Source organism: Stigmatopora nigra, chromosome 12 (assembly GCF_051989575.1).
Source record: "Stigmatopora nigra isolate UIUO_SnigA chromosome 12, RoL_Snig_1.1, whole genome shotgun sequence".
Classification (NCBI taxonomy): domain Eukaryota; kingdom Metazoa; phylum Chordata; class Actinopteri; order Syngnathiformes; family Syngnathidae; genus Stigmatopora; species Stigmatopora nigra.
In genome coordinates this window covers 12,224,679-12,241,190 of record NC_135519.1, presented here as the reverse complement: position 1 = coordinate 12,241,190, position 16,512 = coordinate 12,224,679, and the positions used below count along the sequence as shown (strand labels likewise).

At 38.7% G+C, this 16,512-nt stretch overlaps 1 protein-coding gene and 1 long non-coding RNA gene across 3 annotated transcripts in view; both read left to right on the top strand.

The window, feature by feature from the left end:
* Positions 1-495: 495 nt before the first annotated feature.
* On the top strand, positions 496-3,318 carry LOC144205510 (uncharacterized). Its single transcript, XR_013328114.1, has 3 exons — positions 496-539; positions 1,631-1,917; positions 3,064-3,318. It is a non-coding gene; the product is annotated as an uncharacterized LOC144205510 (long non-coding RNA).
* A 172-nt stretch (positions 3,319-3,490) lies between these two features.
* Positions 3,491-16,512, top strand: part of LOC144205508 (VPS10 domain-containing receptor SorCS3-like) — a 43,782-nt gene continuing 30,760 nt past the window's right edge. Inside the window, exons 1-2 of one of the 2 annotated variants that reach the window (XM_077729914.1) lie at positions 3,491-3,556; positions 5,407-6,090. In XM_077729914.1, coding sequence (XP_077586040.1) covers positions 5,662-6,090 — 429 coding nt within the window. In that variant the 5' untranslated portion in view covers positions 3,491-3,556; positions 5,407-5,661. Of the gene's footprint in view, positions 3,557-5,394; positions 6,091-16,512 lie in introns of those variants that run through there. The other variant, XM_077729915.1, reaches the window with a different exon arrangement.

Here is a 16,512-nt window from a genome sequence, read left to right as displayed (position 1 = left end):
TAACAGCCAGTTGCGGGGTATAATTTCCCAAAGTGGGTCAGAAAATGTACAGTGCGTTTGAAAACAGATGGCGTTTGCTCTCCAGTGGCGATACATAAACATGTTCATTAAGATTTAATGGAGCCGCTTTATGATTATTTCATCGTACCTGTTGGTCTCAATAACTGGCCAGAAGGAGGTTGATGTGCATCTTTCGTTATAAAACGCATTCTTTTAGAACTAACTGAATGGATGGAGTACTTCAAAAAAATTCCAACAGAAACTAAAAGAGTGTTGCATATAAAAATGACAGAATTAAATAAACATTATTTAAAAGATAACAAAGACAATTGATGTGAAAACTTAATGTTTACTTGGATTTTTATTGTTTTATCTGTACTACTACATGGTAAACCTTTAAATGCCAACTGTCTAAAATATAGATAAGTTCTTTGTTTTATTTTTATGAAGAATTATTTTTAAAAATGTCCTTTTTTTTGGATTTTTTTTTCAGGCATGTCTGGTGGAAATTGAGATTTCAGCACTAGGACCCCCAACTTGTAAGTCCCTACTTCCATTTTTTCATCTTTACCAATTATCACCAATGTCAACACTATTTTTTTGGAGTGAAATAGTTGGGAAATATATCAATAAAACCCAATATTTCAAAATTTTAAACAGTAGCCACTCTCTTTTGGTGTTCCACAAGTGTCAATTTTAGGGCCTCTGTTTTTTTCATCCATCTCCAACTAATAGGAATTTCTTAAGTAATGAGGACCACCATCAGATTTATATCCTACTTAAGAAGAAAGATGTGTTCTTCTTACAACCACTTTTATGATGTCTTAGAGATATAACGTAATAGCTCAATCGTGAATACGATTTAAACGGGGTACTACATCAACTTCAAGAAGGCGGTGTGTTTATTAAAATCAGCACAAGTAGGACAACTGTGGTTAACTCAATTCTGTTCAACTGGGATGAGATCCCAACGTTGGTTATTTGCTAACATGGGCTAAAACTGTCAATAGTATATAAAGATTCGACAAAATTGCAGTTTTTTTAATTGTGGCTGTTATTTTTATTTGTATTCTGGTGAAATTCGCCTTCGAAACTGGGTAGCTAATAAATTAATGTTAAATATTTAAGTAAACACCAAGGTTAAATGAGTTTTTCTCCCCTTTTTAAATGTTAATCCAAGTCCAATGTTTCATAATGACTCACTAACTGACACCCCCTTCTATGTATGACTTTGTTAAAGTGATCTGCTGAGTCCCCCAAATCGCATCAATTACTTTAACGTAAGCGCGGATCGCTACTGCAGCCAAACTATAAAAATCAGTTCCAAGTTGCAATAAATTATTACAGAATCTTTCAAGCAATATTCCTACGACTTAATATTAGGCCTAGAAAATCAACTCATCTGACTTTTGGTGATCAAAAGTGACAAGCGGGGAGATGAGTTTTGAGGCAAATTCTCTCCATTGCGTTATTGTCTTGAAAAGGGCAAAGATCCCACAACGCCACTTGTACTACAACGACAAACTATGCATAAGTATTCCTCCCACAGAGATTATAAAAAGACTATTTTTTGCAGTTGCCATTTTGTCATTTGCAATAACACAAAGGACATTTTCCCCCTTTTTAACAGAGTAGGACGCGCACCTCGCTGCCTTGCCGCGACTCCCCGTGTACGAATACGAGCTGTCTGGATGATGGCCATTATGACTCGTGCTAGTGCCTCCACCGGGATCACTGAAGTGTTGGAACTAACAAGCTTGGGAAAGGCAGACGGTAGATGCACAAATGGGATTTTTGTCCGGAAAGCTTTCGAGTTTGCTTCACCAGAGTTATACGCCACCACAATGAGATTTCATCTGATAATCTTCCTAATGATCTACGCCGAAAAGCCTGGAAAAAGAGGCAGCCACACACAAGGTGCTTACACTTGGTAGTAATTCTTTTACCAGGTAAAAATGTAGTCCACCTAAGGCAGGGGTCAGGAACCTTTTTGACAAAGAGAGCCATAAACAATTCATATTTCTTATGTTATTCCTTGTGAGCCATACTACGAATTTAAAAGTCAAAATACATACAGGTAAACGAGTGCCTTAGCAATTTTTTTGGTAATTTCACCACTTTTAAAGTGGAAAAAAATGATTTTTTTAAGAAAAATAGTCTTATGCTGTTGGTAATCAATGAGAGGATGCATTCCAGAAGAGTCTAAAAAAAATGAAGATTAAAGCAGTTCTAGATGTAATATCTCAGTTCTGTTACTAGCCATTTCCATATTTTAGCTCACAGGTTAGCAAAGAGCCAGATGCACTCATCAAAAGAGCCACACGTGCCTCTCGAGCCATAGGTTCCCTACCCCTGACATAGGGAGATGTGCCATGTTCCTTGTTATCAACATCAGTTCAGTAGGATATAAGTTGTAGGTTTCTAAGGACACCGTTTTTATGGCACTCAGTCTCTGTGCCAACGTTGGATTTGGATTATTACAAAAAAAATGGTTTCCAGCAATATAGTGAACAGTTAGGTCAGCATGAGATGGTTGAAATAGGCCATGGTCATCAGGAGAATGGCAGATTTTGCACTGAGTGCATATGGAGACGGATAAGACCGCCATTTATATGCTTTACAACTTGGTAAAACTGTTTCTCTGTGAAAATTGGAACAAGTTCTGAAGAAAGTTGGAAAAATAACCGAAATAAAGCAAACTTACATCCTTTCAATGCAACTTCAACTCAAGATAATGCAGTTTTAATCCAATTATTGTACATTTTTAGTCAAGTGAATAACAACCCTGACAATTTCATGACCTTAAAAAACAGTCAGATCTTCTAAATCTTTGTTTTCACAATCCTCTTAAAACAACTGCTCTTCCCTCTCTATAAAAAAATGACAAAAAACTATTAAAACCAATAGCAGAGAATTCACTTAACACAAAAAAACAGAAGAAAACATCCACGATTATTCATCATCGACTTAACAACAATGCCTATCACGTCATCCCTTTTTTCCCCCACAAAATACAAAAATTCTGATCTCATTCAACAACTTCCCTTTGTCTTTTCATTTCAGGCAATTATCCAAATGGTTTCTACACCTCATCCCCATGATCGATACCATCAATTTCTGACGACAAACACCACTTGAATCTCCGTGATGAACCTGCTAGAAAATGTTGATTTAGGTGAGACACTAATGGAAAAAAAAAACCTCTCCACTTCCCTTTTGCCAGCTTGCCATAGTTTTATTTGGGAGCAAGCCACTTCATCTTCACGGCGTCCTGAGGAAACAAAGAGCGATCAGTCCAATTACCCCCGTCATTGGCGAGGTATTCCACAAGGGGGATGGCCCACGGTGAGAGTGAGAGTCTGGCCGATCTGCATTGGTAGCACCTGCTGCCCAATACCCTTGTTTTTTTCCATAAATCTCCATTTGTTTGAACAGGGAGTTCCATAAATATAAAAAAATGGTCACCAAGATATGATCTCTGGTAGGAAGGACAACGGGAGCCATCATTTTTTTCCCCTGTCAACTTGACTTACTCTGTCGTCTACAAGATTAAAAGGTGAGAGACCCCCCATGTCAATGTGTTAGCTTGTTTTTGTACTTGCACATTTCAAGGGCTAAGAATGTTCTTTTTTTTGGCTACCAACATGTTTTTTTTTGTTTTTACTTCCTTTTTCTTTTGTAATTGAAAGTACACCCGTAGAGAAGTACAATGGAGACTTACATGCAACACACTAAGATTTTTAAAGAATATGTAAATGAAGGATAATTACAGGATTATCAAATGAGCTGTGTGTGCAAAACGTCAAGTTAGACAAACATAAGGAGTAGAAATAGAACGGTAGTTGGTGGTTAGCAACACTTTTTCTCAAGGTCAACGTCTCCAGTCTCAAATATGATAAAAAAAAAACTCTTTTAGCAACAATTTTTCACCCACTGGCGCCTGATTGGTGGGTTTTATTCAGTGACTAGTGTCCTTCCACATCCCCAAAAACATGCATGATAGTTGTTTTTATTTGTTTTTCCTGCAATTTGCTGGCTTCCAATTCCCCTAACCGATGTCCGTAGTTGTCTGGTATAGTCTCCAGCACCCCCGGCGACCCTTGTAAGGATAAGTAGTCCAGAAAATGAATAGATTCCCAGTTTGATTACTGCACAGTGCATAAATGCATGAAAATAATACATAGAAAAACACTTTTAGTAATGTATAACATGGGGTATTAAGGACTCGCACTTCATTTTTGAAAATGTCTCCAATTTCTGTCTCGGTCACGCTGCCGCCGTGATTGGGCCGTTGCTTTAACTCGAGGCCGAGTACAAATTGGGAAAACAATTTACATGAGCTTCTTGTTTGTTATCTTTGTAGCCAATTGTTTATGTGAAGGGCGCAATCTCTTAATATCTTGAGCAGGCTCTTGATCAGGATCTCATTAGATTGTGCTGTACTTAATCAAGTACCTGGTGAGGGGAGAATGTGTTCTGGTCATTTGACCTCCGGCACGTTAATAAGCTTCATCGCTACGAGTCACAGCAGGGGGTGCTTACTCGTAGCCTCCGGCTGCGACCAGACGTTGACGGAGAGTAAGTAGTATGTCGTTTTTTTTATCAATGTATGTAGTAACTTGCTATCACTTTACAAGGTCATGTAGCGTTTCTTATTCTCTTGTGATACAAGGATCTTGTTCTTGTTATCTGTGAAGCACGCACATGCGTCTCTCTCACGAGTGGCTGATGCAAACTAGTTTTCATTTACATAAAATCATCTAACTGTTGTTTTTGTAATTAGTCTCGACTCGCCAGTCGGAATTCTTTGGCTTGTTTTATGAGGGAAATATTGTCATTTTTTGGTCATATTTGGGGACGACATGAAATGTCGGAGATCTGGGCAGGACCAGTTTATTTTGGGATTAAAAAGTTAACTTGCTGCCATTGACGGTGCTCGATGTCCAATCCATTTTGATCAAAATAACGTTCAGGTAGGGGGGAACCCTGAAATGAATGCTGACCAATCACAGGGCACAACGAGACAGACAACCATTCAAGTTTACACTCATAACCTAATCCTCGTTGTTTTTGGGGTGTCGAGGAAATTGGAGTACCCGGAGAAAAGCCACTCAAGCCCAGTTAGAACATACAAACTCCCGCCAAAACTCTCTGAATATCCCTTTTGCTTTCCCAACTTAAATAAAAAGTAAATGCATACTACTAGAAACCACCCACTTGTCCATCCTTAACACTTTTGCAACCAACCCAATTCACGTGAGTTTAAAGTTCCGCGACAGCTTGAAACGATGCTGTCAAGACAGTGAAAAAAAGGTAAACCTTTGAACGATGATTTGATGTGTTTTAAGTCTCATGCCCAACCCACCCTATCCAACTCAAAGCAGCTTTTCCTTTCCATTGTGGCAGGCACCCAGACGAGGATGCAGTGATGCAGCACTGAGGCAGACTTCCCGCAGGCTCTCGCATCCTCTCCCTCCACCAGCGCCTCCCCAACCGCTTCGCTCCGTCACTTTGACCAAGTCCCGGATTACAACGATCGCACACCCCCCACCCACCCACCACTTACCACCCCCTCCAAACGCCTCCTCTAACGCGCACAGATGCGACCGTGAATATTTGACAAGTAGCGACCGACTCCCCGGGTTTCCAGACTCCCGCACAATGGGACCGAGGTCGTGCGCTACTTTTTCTCTCTTCTTTGCCCTGATCCAGCACCCCTTTCACACCAAGTTAGAAGCTCGTGGAGAAATAAGTTCCGGGAGCTTTTCTCAGATTGACTACGGTAATTTATCCCTCCAAGTTTTGGACGACGACGACCGGCAAAAGTGGCGTGGAAAGACGCGACTTGGCAGCGATGCGCCGAAAAGCGCACCAAATGGAGAGGAGACGTTTTTGACGGAGAAACGCATGGTTAAAAGGAGCGTCCAAACGGAGTCCGGCTATAGAAGCGAATATCGACGTCCTAGCGAGGAAGTGAAAGGATCCCACCCGAGGCAAAGTGAACCTCATCTGGACACATCCACTTTTGCACTATCGGGGGATTCTGCCCACAACCAGGCGATGGTCCACTGGTCCGGACACAACAGTAGTGTAAGTTAACCAATCTTTCTCCTTTTTTGTCTTGATTTTATGCTTAAATGTCATATTTCTAGTTCAATTTTTCTGGTGGGCTTTTACGCACGGGTGTCTCAGTGCGTAAAAGTGCATTTTCCTCCAAACTTTGCAATTTTTTTTGGTCCCAGATCATCTTTAATGTGATTTTTATACTGTGATTTGGTATACAAGACGCAGTTTTTAGTGTATTCAATGTGTGGTGATGATGTGGTCATGCGTAAAGGCAATTGGTTTTGCAGCCAAACTACCGTGACATGGTTTATTTTTAACGTATCGTCATTTTAAAACGTTCACATAACACTTATGGTAAATTTATGATATCACAGTAATGGGATGGCAGATGTTTAGGAAGCAATTGCATGATATCAATTATGCATGGTAACAATCAAGACCAATTTTCACGGTAAGTCCAATCAAGATGAGAAAGTTTGACCTTTTGGGGGCAGAATTAATCTCACTTTCCATATGAGTTCCACTTTAGGGGATAGCCCATCGCCTCATGTTCGTCATAGAAAAGAATGTTGTTATGGAAATGCGTGCTTATCTGACAAAGATATAAAAAGAGCAATTTTTTTTTCAGATGGAAAAGGAGCTCCTTTTAATTCCCCCCCTCAGGTAATCGCCAAAGCTCACTGGGCACAATTGTACGCGCATGGCAGCAACATTAATCAGGGGCCACATCTGAATATATTGCTGTCCTAGAAATGACAAAAATAGCACTGCGTTATCCCCAAAATGCAAATAATACCTCCCAGGATTGAGTTTTTTATTCAACTTATTTCTGTGTTGTTCAGTTTTAAGGCGAATGCTCTTTTTTGATACTTATATACATCTTGTTGATGCATTCTTTTGTGTCAATAAATCCTAAAATGCACTTGATGGGATGTGATTTGCGAGCTAGGCGATGAAATATGTGGCTGCCATGAGACGTCTTGAGCAAAGATGGCCTTTTTGTACTGTGGGACACTGTTCACTGGATCATCACTGATGGGCTTGTCACTCTCTCCGCACATAATTTTAGATTTATACACTCGGAACCCTTTCCCGCAGTCCCAAAAGTGCTCCCGAGGCTGCGGCGAGAAAATTGATGGCATTTTATGACTAGATGTTAGAGCTCAGGCTAGATCCCCCATGTAAATGACTGATAATATATCCAATCTAGAGGGGGGGCATTTGAAGGAAAATGACTTCATTGCGGTGGTCCGTGTTCTCGTTTTGGAAGGACTTTGACTGAGGAAAAAAAAAATATGGGATAGCTCACAGCAGTGGCTGATGAAGTAATGGAGAAAGAGATTCAAAATGTGATATCAATCAGCATAGAAATCAGACTTTGGAGTATGGTTTGGTTGTCAGGATTGTCAGGGACATGAAAGTACTGGGATTTTAATTGCATTGATTCCAGCCTGATTGGGGGAATTGATCATTAAGTCCCTTGGAGACTTCATGCTTAACCGCTCCAGCGATATCTAAAATAGGGTTGCCTTAATGTACACTCTGCACTAATTGACTCAATTGGGTCAATTATCGGACTTGGTGGTCATTTTTTTGGATCTTTTGGTGGTCAGAAATGATAGTTTTTTCAAGGTGGTGTAGTTTTTTTTGGTTGAAAAATGAGCGGTGATTATTCTAAGTAGTTTTTATAACTTGAAAATGCTTATAAACATTTTCTGTCATTGTCATCGAGCAACTCCGTCAAACTGGCTTAAACTGGTAGTCAGCAGTTTTGCAAGTGACCGCTATTTTATTTTTCTGTCAAAATGTGATTTCTATCGATTTTTTTTGTGCAGTTCGGCCAATCTCATTCCCTGAAATGCACTTGTGAAGTCGACATGGCAAGTTTCTGACCTTTTAACCTCAGCTATTCTTTTGGTCCTGTGAACAAGTGGTTATCGTCTCTGCCTTGCAGTTCTGTGGTCGAGGGTTTGATCCCAGGTCGGTCCTCACTGTGTAGAGTTTGCTTGGGTTTTTTTTTCCCCATGGTGGATTTCTCCCATATACCCAAAACATGTAAACTAGGCTAATTGTTTGCTAAATTGTCTCTAGCTATGAGTGTAATGGTGAATAGTGGTCATTGTACCCCGTGATTGGCTGGCCACCAGTTCAGTGTGCCTCCCACCTGCTGCACATAGCTGGGATAGGCTCCAGCACCCCCATGGTATAGATTGTGAATGAATATCACGCAATTCAGGACTTTAAATAGGTCATTTCGTGGCAGTTCAATTTTTAGTGAAGCAACGGTACATTAGTTGGAATGTCAAAATGTGATTGGCTTTCCCAAGTTTGTCGTTGTAATGCATCCCAGCTGAGTCTTTCCATATGAATGAAATGTTTAGTATGAAAGTGAGCGCCAGATCACCTGAAGAAGATGAGAACTTTGAGCCAGCAAATGTCGAGCCGAGAGACGTAGTGAAAAGCTCAAGACTGTGAGCCATTTGCACTCAGCAGCTGCCACGCTGTGCCGCCCCACAAGAAAATATGAAATCCATCAATTTTTTTGTTGAAACACCTGGAAACCTTTTTCCCTCAAAGCCCATTTAGTCAACAAAATATTTTGGCCATCTGCTACCAGCTGCCAAGTGGTGAAAGTCACCGTGCTTCTATTTGAAGCCAAACTTCTAAGAGTCCATTTGGGTCCTCAGTTTCCCTATCAATCAAATATTCCATTTTTTTAAGCCAATCAGGATATCAATCAAAATACACACTCTCACAGGCTGCCCAAAACAAGGACCACCATTTTTTACACATATATCGAACAAACACGTTAGTAATTTTCCTCCTGAGCACAGATTAAATTCCATGTAATCGCACAAATTAATATCGATCACATCCCAATAAATCATGACCAACCTTTTCATGTGTATGCTGACAAAAAAGTCTAAAGATATGAATCATGATGTGTGCTCATGTGCACCACCAAAAAAATAGAAAAAAAGCCACACTTGGCTGCAGATGTCTAGCAGCTCGAATCAATATTTCAATCTTCCGCCTCGCGTCGATGCTCGGGAGCTGTAATATGACCAAGTGGCTTATATATTTATTTATTTCTATATTAAAACCCATCACCCACTCCCAAGGAACTACCCTGCCACTCAATGGCAGCCGTCCAATCAGTGATCAGCGTGTTATTGGCATGTAAGTAAATTGCCGGTCCTGATGGGACTGAACCAGCCGGGATGCAGATGAGAATCCATCCTTGGTGTTTAGCCCCGCCCCGTTATTTTCCCCTTGGATTGCTCCAGTTGTACTTTTCCCTTAGGCGAAGGGACGTCCACATATCTTTGAGACAGTGTTTATTCTCCGCGTGCCACCAAAGCTCGTCTCGCTTTGTCCAAAGGTGACGTGAGTCAAAGCAATCTGTCAGGTTCGTCGTTTCTTCCCCGCCGTGGCGGCCAAGCGGGCATACCTAATCAGAGGCGGGCTAGTATTTGTTGCTCGTAATCACATTCTTATGAATAGACAATAAAAGATAGGGGGGAAATGGCATGGCACCGGAGGACACCTGTGTTTTAAAGACGCTTCGTTAGACAGACGACGGATTCCACTTAACATGCCAGGAACGTTTGCATGGAGGTTCTTTTGATCCGGAAAATCAGATGGAAGGCGTTTTGGACGGCATTTTGGGCGGGGAACATGCTGATGGGAAGTGCATTGAACTTAGCCGTTTGGAGTTATTCGTTTTTCGTGATGTTGACAGGAATTTTATCAAGAGTTGAGTTCTTGGGAAAATAGCACATATGAATAGCCTTTTATTTTTTTGGGAACATATGACGTTTAAATGCTTGATTCTAATCAACGAGCTTGCATAAAAAATGTAAAAAAAAAATATATATTTCTATATATATATTTAGATATATAGATATAAAGATATAAAGATATATAGACATATAGATATATAGATATAGATGTATAGATGTCTATATATATAGATCTATCTATATCTACATATAGATATATCTATATGTATATATAAATATACCTATATAGATACATATGTAGATATATCTATGTAGATATATATAGATATATATAGATACATATAGATATGTCTATATAGATAAATATATAGATATATCTATCTATATGTGATTATTCATTCATGCAAATGAGGCAATATGAAGTTCACTACTGTTGAAACCGTAATTAAAAATGAATATTAGTGCTTTAATATGTCTATTCCCAAAGAGGTATATTTGACTTTTGGCTGAGGGTCAGCCGGAGTTGAGTCTGCCATTAAAGAAAAAAAAAGATTATTGTTATAAAGACTTATTAAAAGGCAGCTTGCGAGGATGATTCCCTGCAGGTTTGTCATCACAGGTGACACGGCTGACATTACACGTGCCCGTTTGGCACTTTAGCTTCGCAGCTATTTATTTATAGTCGGCCTCATCATCCAAAATACTGACGTTTGCATTTAAGCTTCTTGTGCAGGCCCCATTCGATGATCTTCTCACCATTTGCTGCAGGTAAATAAAAACTGGGCTATCTTGGCTACCCCTACATTAATTTCCGCGAAGTGTCAACACGCCGCACGTGCTCATTAATCCAGCTACCTCAAGGGGGGCCCACTTCCCACTGTTGTAATTGTAAGCCCCTCATAGAAACGACGTCCACCAGTTGGACTCGCCCGGCAGGTGACCGCATGCATCCAAGAATAAGCCGCCGGGGTGGGCCTGATTTTCTGCGTCACTCCAGACAAATGGCCGCATTTAACTTGGAGACGTTGGCTTCGGGTTTACTGTGACCCTTTATTGACCCCGCTAGAAATTATTCAAAGAAACCCCCATTTATTATGCTCTTCATATCACCTTTTTTCATAAATCATTCTACGCTTTTGTGCAGGCTGTTATTTTACTCACGTTTTATCCGTTGTGAATTAGGGTCTACGTTCAATTTGAGGTCTATGGCTTGATTTGCTTCAAAACACATTGTCAAAACTAGCATGCTTATGTTTAAATTAATTAATCAAAGGCTCAAAGCAAGCGCAGAACCCTATTTGGCAAGTTTGCATGTGATTAATTAGTTTAATAACGATTGCGGGGTGGTTTGGCCGTAACTCTGTGATTAGCTTGTGAAAACAAATGTATGCATTGTTTTGATTGGGGAAACTTAAAAGTCACTTCAGGAGATGACTTCATTAACGCTTGATGAATTGGATTCGATTAGATTAGAATTTTATTTCATCGTGTAGTTGGGAAGTTTCTTGGTGGCAGTAGCAAGACAGGGACGAGACATAGAAGACATTGTAGAGCTAGTTAAAAAAAGTGGAGCCTCAGAAAGTAGGTCCACAAGGTAGGGAGTGTTACTTACTTACTGGATTTGTACTCAGGTAAGAAATATGGATTTAAGTTTGAAATCGGGTAGAAAAAAAATCAGCTTTCATTTTTGTCTTAACTCACGTGTCAAAGTGGCGGCTTGGGGGCCAAATCTGGCCCGCCACATCATTTTATGTGGCCCGGGAAAGTAAATCATGAGTTCCGACTTTCTGTTTTAGGATGAAATTAAAGTAAAGAGTATAGATGTATATTCAATTTCCTTATTTCCCCCCTTTTAAATAAATAATTGTAATTTTTTATTTCATTTTTTGTATTTTTAGCTCAAAAATTACTTTGTAAAATCTAAAAATATCATTTTTTTCAGTTTTTAGTTAAAATATCATTCGCAAATCTGTGTATTGCATCTACTGCCATTTATAAACATGAAAACCAAATGCTTGAACACTCGTTTGGCTTGCCAAAAATGACATTAATGCTAAAAAAAAACACCCGATCATTTTTTATATGCGTAAAAGAAAGCACCACACAAGGCTGCGGCATAATCGCCAATGATGATTGAGAGCTTCCATACACGCTGTGACATCTTAAAAAAACACAAAGGTTCACTCAATAGCTTTTCTGGGCGCAAATCCGTTAAAATGACAGACCGCGTCGACTATAAAAAAAGCAACAAAAAAAAAGTTATAGCGTAAATGAGTGTTCATAACGGAGAGAATGAATATGGAACCAAGGTTATTGCGATATGATGACAAAGTGTAAATCAAAACCTTTGTTGGCAAACAACATGACAGACGCATTAGGCTGATGAATAATTGGGAAGTAAATGAGGGTTTTTATCAATAGAATATGATGCGAATAAGCTTTGTTTTGGATATAATGCACAAAAAACGGAAAATTTGGCTATGCTGAGAAATAGAAGAGTTTTTTTGTATGCATTTCTCATTTCTTTCCACTTCTTTGCTTCATTTCCATCGTATTTTTTTCCCCGAAAAAATAAAACACTTTAGATTCGGTGAGTTTTTTTTATAGGTTTTTTTTTGTATGACCGCCGTTCAACTTCAAAGTTTCCGCTTGACTTCAGAGGCAATATTTTGACAGATCACTTTGGTTGAGTGCCAATTTGTTCCACTCGTGTCATTAAATAATTCAACACTGGATTATACATCGTACTCCAAATGCATGTTTACATCTGAGGTGCACTTTTCTAGCTGTTTTTTTGAGGGCATTGCATTTGATTTCTTCCATAATAATTGGTATAGTTATGATTATATTATCTTAATCCATCCGCCAGGAGATTAGTTTTTCATTTATCTTATTTGTTACTTCCTCGTTTTCTATTTTTTCAGGTATTTAGATATAAATCAACCTCCCCTTGTAATGAGTTGGCTACTGTTTCGCACTCCTATTGTTTTTGGCTGAAAATCCATGCACACTAACTGATAATATGTACCTTGGGTGATATGATTTGCACAAAATATCATATGGAAATTTGTTAAGAACTTGGAAAATGACAGGGTATGTTTCATTTCATGCCGAAACCGTCGTCATTCGTTACCCTCGACGACGAGACCCTCAGGAACCCCGTTTTAGTCGTTTTTGTTTGACTGATGCAATTGCGTGCTTCCCTAGAATCGTATTCATGCAATTAAGCAAATGAAACGCCATGGCGATAATAACAAAATAAATTAGGAGGAAAAAGTAGGTCAGTAATTCTCCAAACAATGACTACACCCCGCCGCGTCTTTTGGATTTTGTAAAAAGAATGTGACCACCACCCTGTGAACTTAAGTAGGCTGCAAAAAAACAACATTTTGGAAGCACCAATTGTGATTTTTTTTTTTTTAAGGAAACACCACAACAAACGATGTCTGGGGGTTGGGCGAAATGAGATTACATTTCCTGATGGTTAACCTTTTTTTGAGCTAAGCCACTTTTCTCTTTACATTATGCAAATAAGGAAACCGGAAAAAGCACAAAGCAAATCCAATTGGCTTCAGTTTGAAGCCTCCCGTGAGGAGTTTTGATGGAGTTCTATTGAATGTCTCCAAAAAAATGCTAAATCGCACCTGTGTTTATGTTGAATTAGACAAAAATATACTATGAAGAGAGGGGAAAAATTGTACAATTTTTAGTTGAACCAAAACTAAGTACATGGGGATAATAGGCTTATGTTAAAATGTATTTTTTCTCAAAAAACAATACTATGAAAATAAATGTATCAGGCTGTTGTTGGTGAGAAAAAATACTTAAGTAGCACTTGAGTATTAGTCGCCTAACTATGAAAAAAGTGCGACTTATAGTCCAGAAAATACCTTGAAAAGTAAATATACTCATGTGATACTATTTATCAGGAAATTTTCTGTAACGTTGGCTTCCATTGGGGCTAATGAATGTCATTTATGTTTTGTTTTGTGCAAAATATCAGTCATAATCGGCATTGTTTAGATATGCTGTGTTATTCAAGTTGAGTTTTCACAACTAAATAGTCAAAAAAAATTAAATTTTTACATTAAATATAACTGAAGGGGTTAAATTCATACACCATAATGGCTTAAATTCTTTCAGATTCTGAAAATCAACACCGTATCATCAAAGTATACTCCTACAAAATATTTAATCGTCTCTTGAACTTCAAAGCGCAAACTATTTGCATACAGTCAATTCAAAATTCAATGAAGTCAAGTGACACCAGTTCATTTTTTTAACCAACAGAAAAGCTTATAACTTATTCCACTCGTAAGATTGCATGAAAAAAAAAACGTTGCCTTCAAATTTGTCCTTGTTGCGCCGTCCTTCCCAAGAAATGTCGACCAAAAAATATATATAAAAGCTAGCTTTGTCTCTATTAAAACTGGCCATTTCTTTCCGAGCTTCCTCCGAGAGACATAGACAGCAAAATCACATTGTTTAATGACAGACGGCAGTTTTATCGTCTGTTGTTGTTGTTTTTTAAGCGTCTGATTCCTACAATGGAAGTCTATTTAAGGTAAAACCAATTACCTGGGGCCATTTCATTAATTTTTCCCCAACCCCCCACTCCCACATCATGGGATGAATTGATTGCTGAAACCTCTCAAGCTCAAAGTATCGGCGCTCGGGAATGACGAGGATGAGCAAACGTTGGACGGAACGTCTCGCGGGACGTTCGGCGAAGCTTCATTTGATGAAAAACCATCTCGCTTGTCTGTCTTTACTGTGGAAAAGTACAAGCAATCAATTTGCTCCAATTAGCTTACCTTCGATCAGACTTTTTTTTTGTTTGATTGGTGGACGGATGTTCAGTTCTGGGGACTCGGTTCGATTCCTTCTGACGTTGGCCAAAACTTGTCTAAAGGTTTTAATGAAATCTATGCAAATGGGTTTTAATTGGGAATTTGTTAACTATGTTAATAGTGGTTTTTACTGGTGATAGTTAGTGGTTGGTTGCTTGATGCTTTAATGACTTTTGCAGGAAAACATTAAGAGGCGTTGAAAGACAACATGTCGAGGTGAGCCAGCTTGGTTTTTTTTTTAATGGATGTGAAGGCATTATGGCTCTTGGCTATCTGCATTATTTACATAGCGCCAGATTAGCTTTAGTTTATGTTCATTTTTCATCCTTTTCGCGCTTTAAATACTTAGTCTTCTTATTCAGTGTAGAGTTAAATCATATTTTTTTCTTTATGATATGTTTCTACATTTTTTGGTGGATTTTTGGTGAAGTGTTTTTGTCACCAATATTTTTTATAGAAAATCTGACTGGAATTGCAGAAAAATTGCAGTTAGATTTTTTTATCTTGTTCAAACTTAACCAACAGATAAAATAATTATCAATTTTATGCAAATATAGTTGTATATGATATTTTTTTATTTATATCTACATTGAGACAAATCTTGCAAAAAAAGAACATATCCAGTGAAAGAAAAAAAATAGTCGAGAAATAACAACTAAATAGCTCAATTCATCACACTGGGTGGCCATTTTTATCCACTACATACATTTATTTATGTAAATTCATTGCTTGTTTGCCACCTTATTTTGCAAAAAATATGATTTAAGAAAAATCCCCTATTTTTACTGCATATAGAATTTCCCCATGATTAATAGCTATATACATTTCAATGTTAAATTTAATTAAATCCATTTTTAGTACTCGTTTGAAGTCCACTGACACAAGAAGGAGGAGTTTGGAGTTTTAGCTGTTTATGTTTTAGAGGAGGGAACAACCTGAAGGTTTCTCCTAAGAGAATCCCTTATGAATGTTTAGCGTGCGTCATCCTTTTTGTATACGATATACAGTACGAAAGCTTATGAGTATTCATGGGAATGCAAATGCTCTGAACTTTTATAGACTCCAGCAAAGGTAAATAAAGTATCGGTGCATGTTTTGATAGCAAAGCGGTTTGAATCAACAGTGAGGGGGGGAAGGGAAGGGCAAGGTGGGCGTCCCTTGGAAATTCATTTAGAAGCTTGAATGGTCGCCTCCGGTTGACTTGCTAAATAGTGTGCTTTATTTATTAATTTTTATATACTTGCCATTGAAGAGGAAATTATATTTGAAGGTGAATTTGCAACAGGTTGCATTTGAAGTGAGATTCTTTTTTATTAATAGCTGGATTGCCATGTGTATAATATGAATCATGGTTAAATTGCGAGTTGTACTTGGGAAAAAAAGTAGTGTTGAGATGCCTCTCACATCCCACCAAAAGCACTTAAAAAATGAGTATTTCTGTTTTGAAAGATAAAAAAAAGGGATTGATATTTTTTGGAGGATATGATTTTGAGTCCGGCAATCATTATGGAGTTGAGGATGTGCTTGCTTGCTTTCATATCGCGCTGTTTTGTGTCAGAACGCTCCAGAGCGCTCGGATGAGTGGCTGCGACATGCTTGTTGCCATGGAGGCTTTCAGCCTGCGGGGGTCAAAGTGCACGTGACTTTGACAGGCCTTTAATGTCTCTGTGTGTATATGAGTGTGTGTGTGTGAGTACTACTCATTGGAATTGTGATGCAAGTGAGAAAAGCTGGCAAAGAAAGTCCCAAAAAAAAAAAGACGAGAGTCGCCGATTTGGATAAACGGATGACTTAAAAAGCAACTCCTTGGAGGGTGCATGGGGAGCCCATCTGAAGAAATGATTGGTTGACTT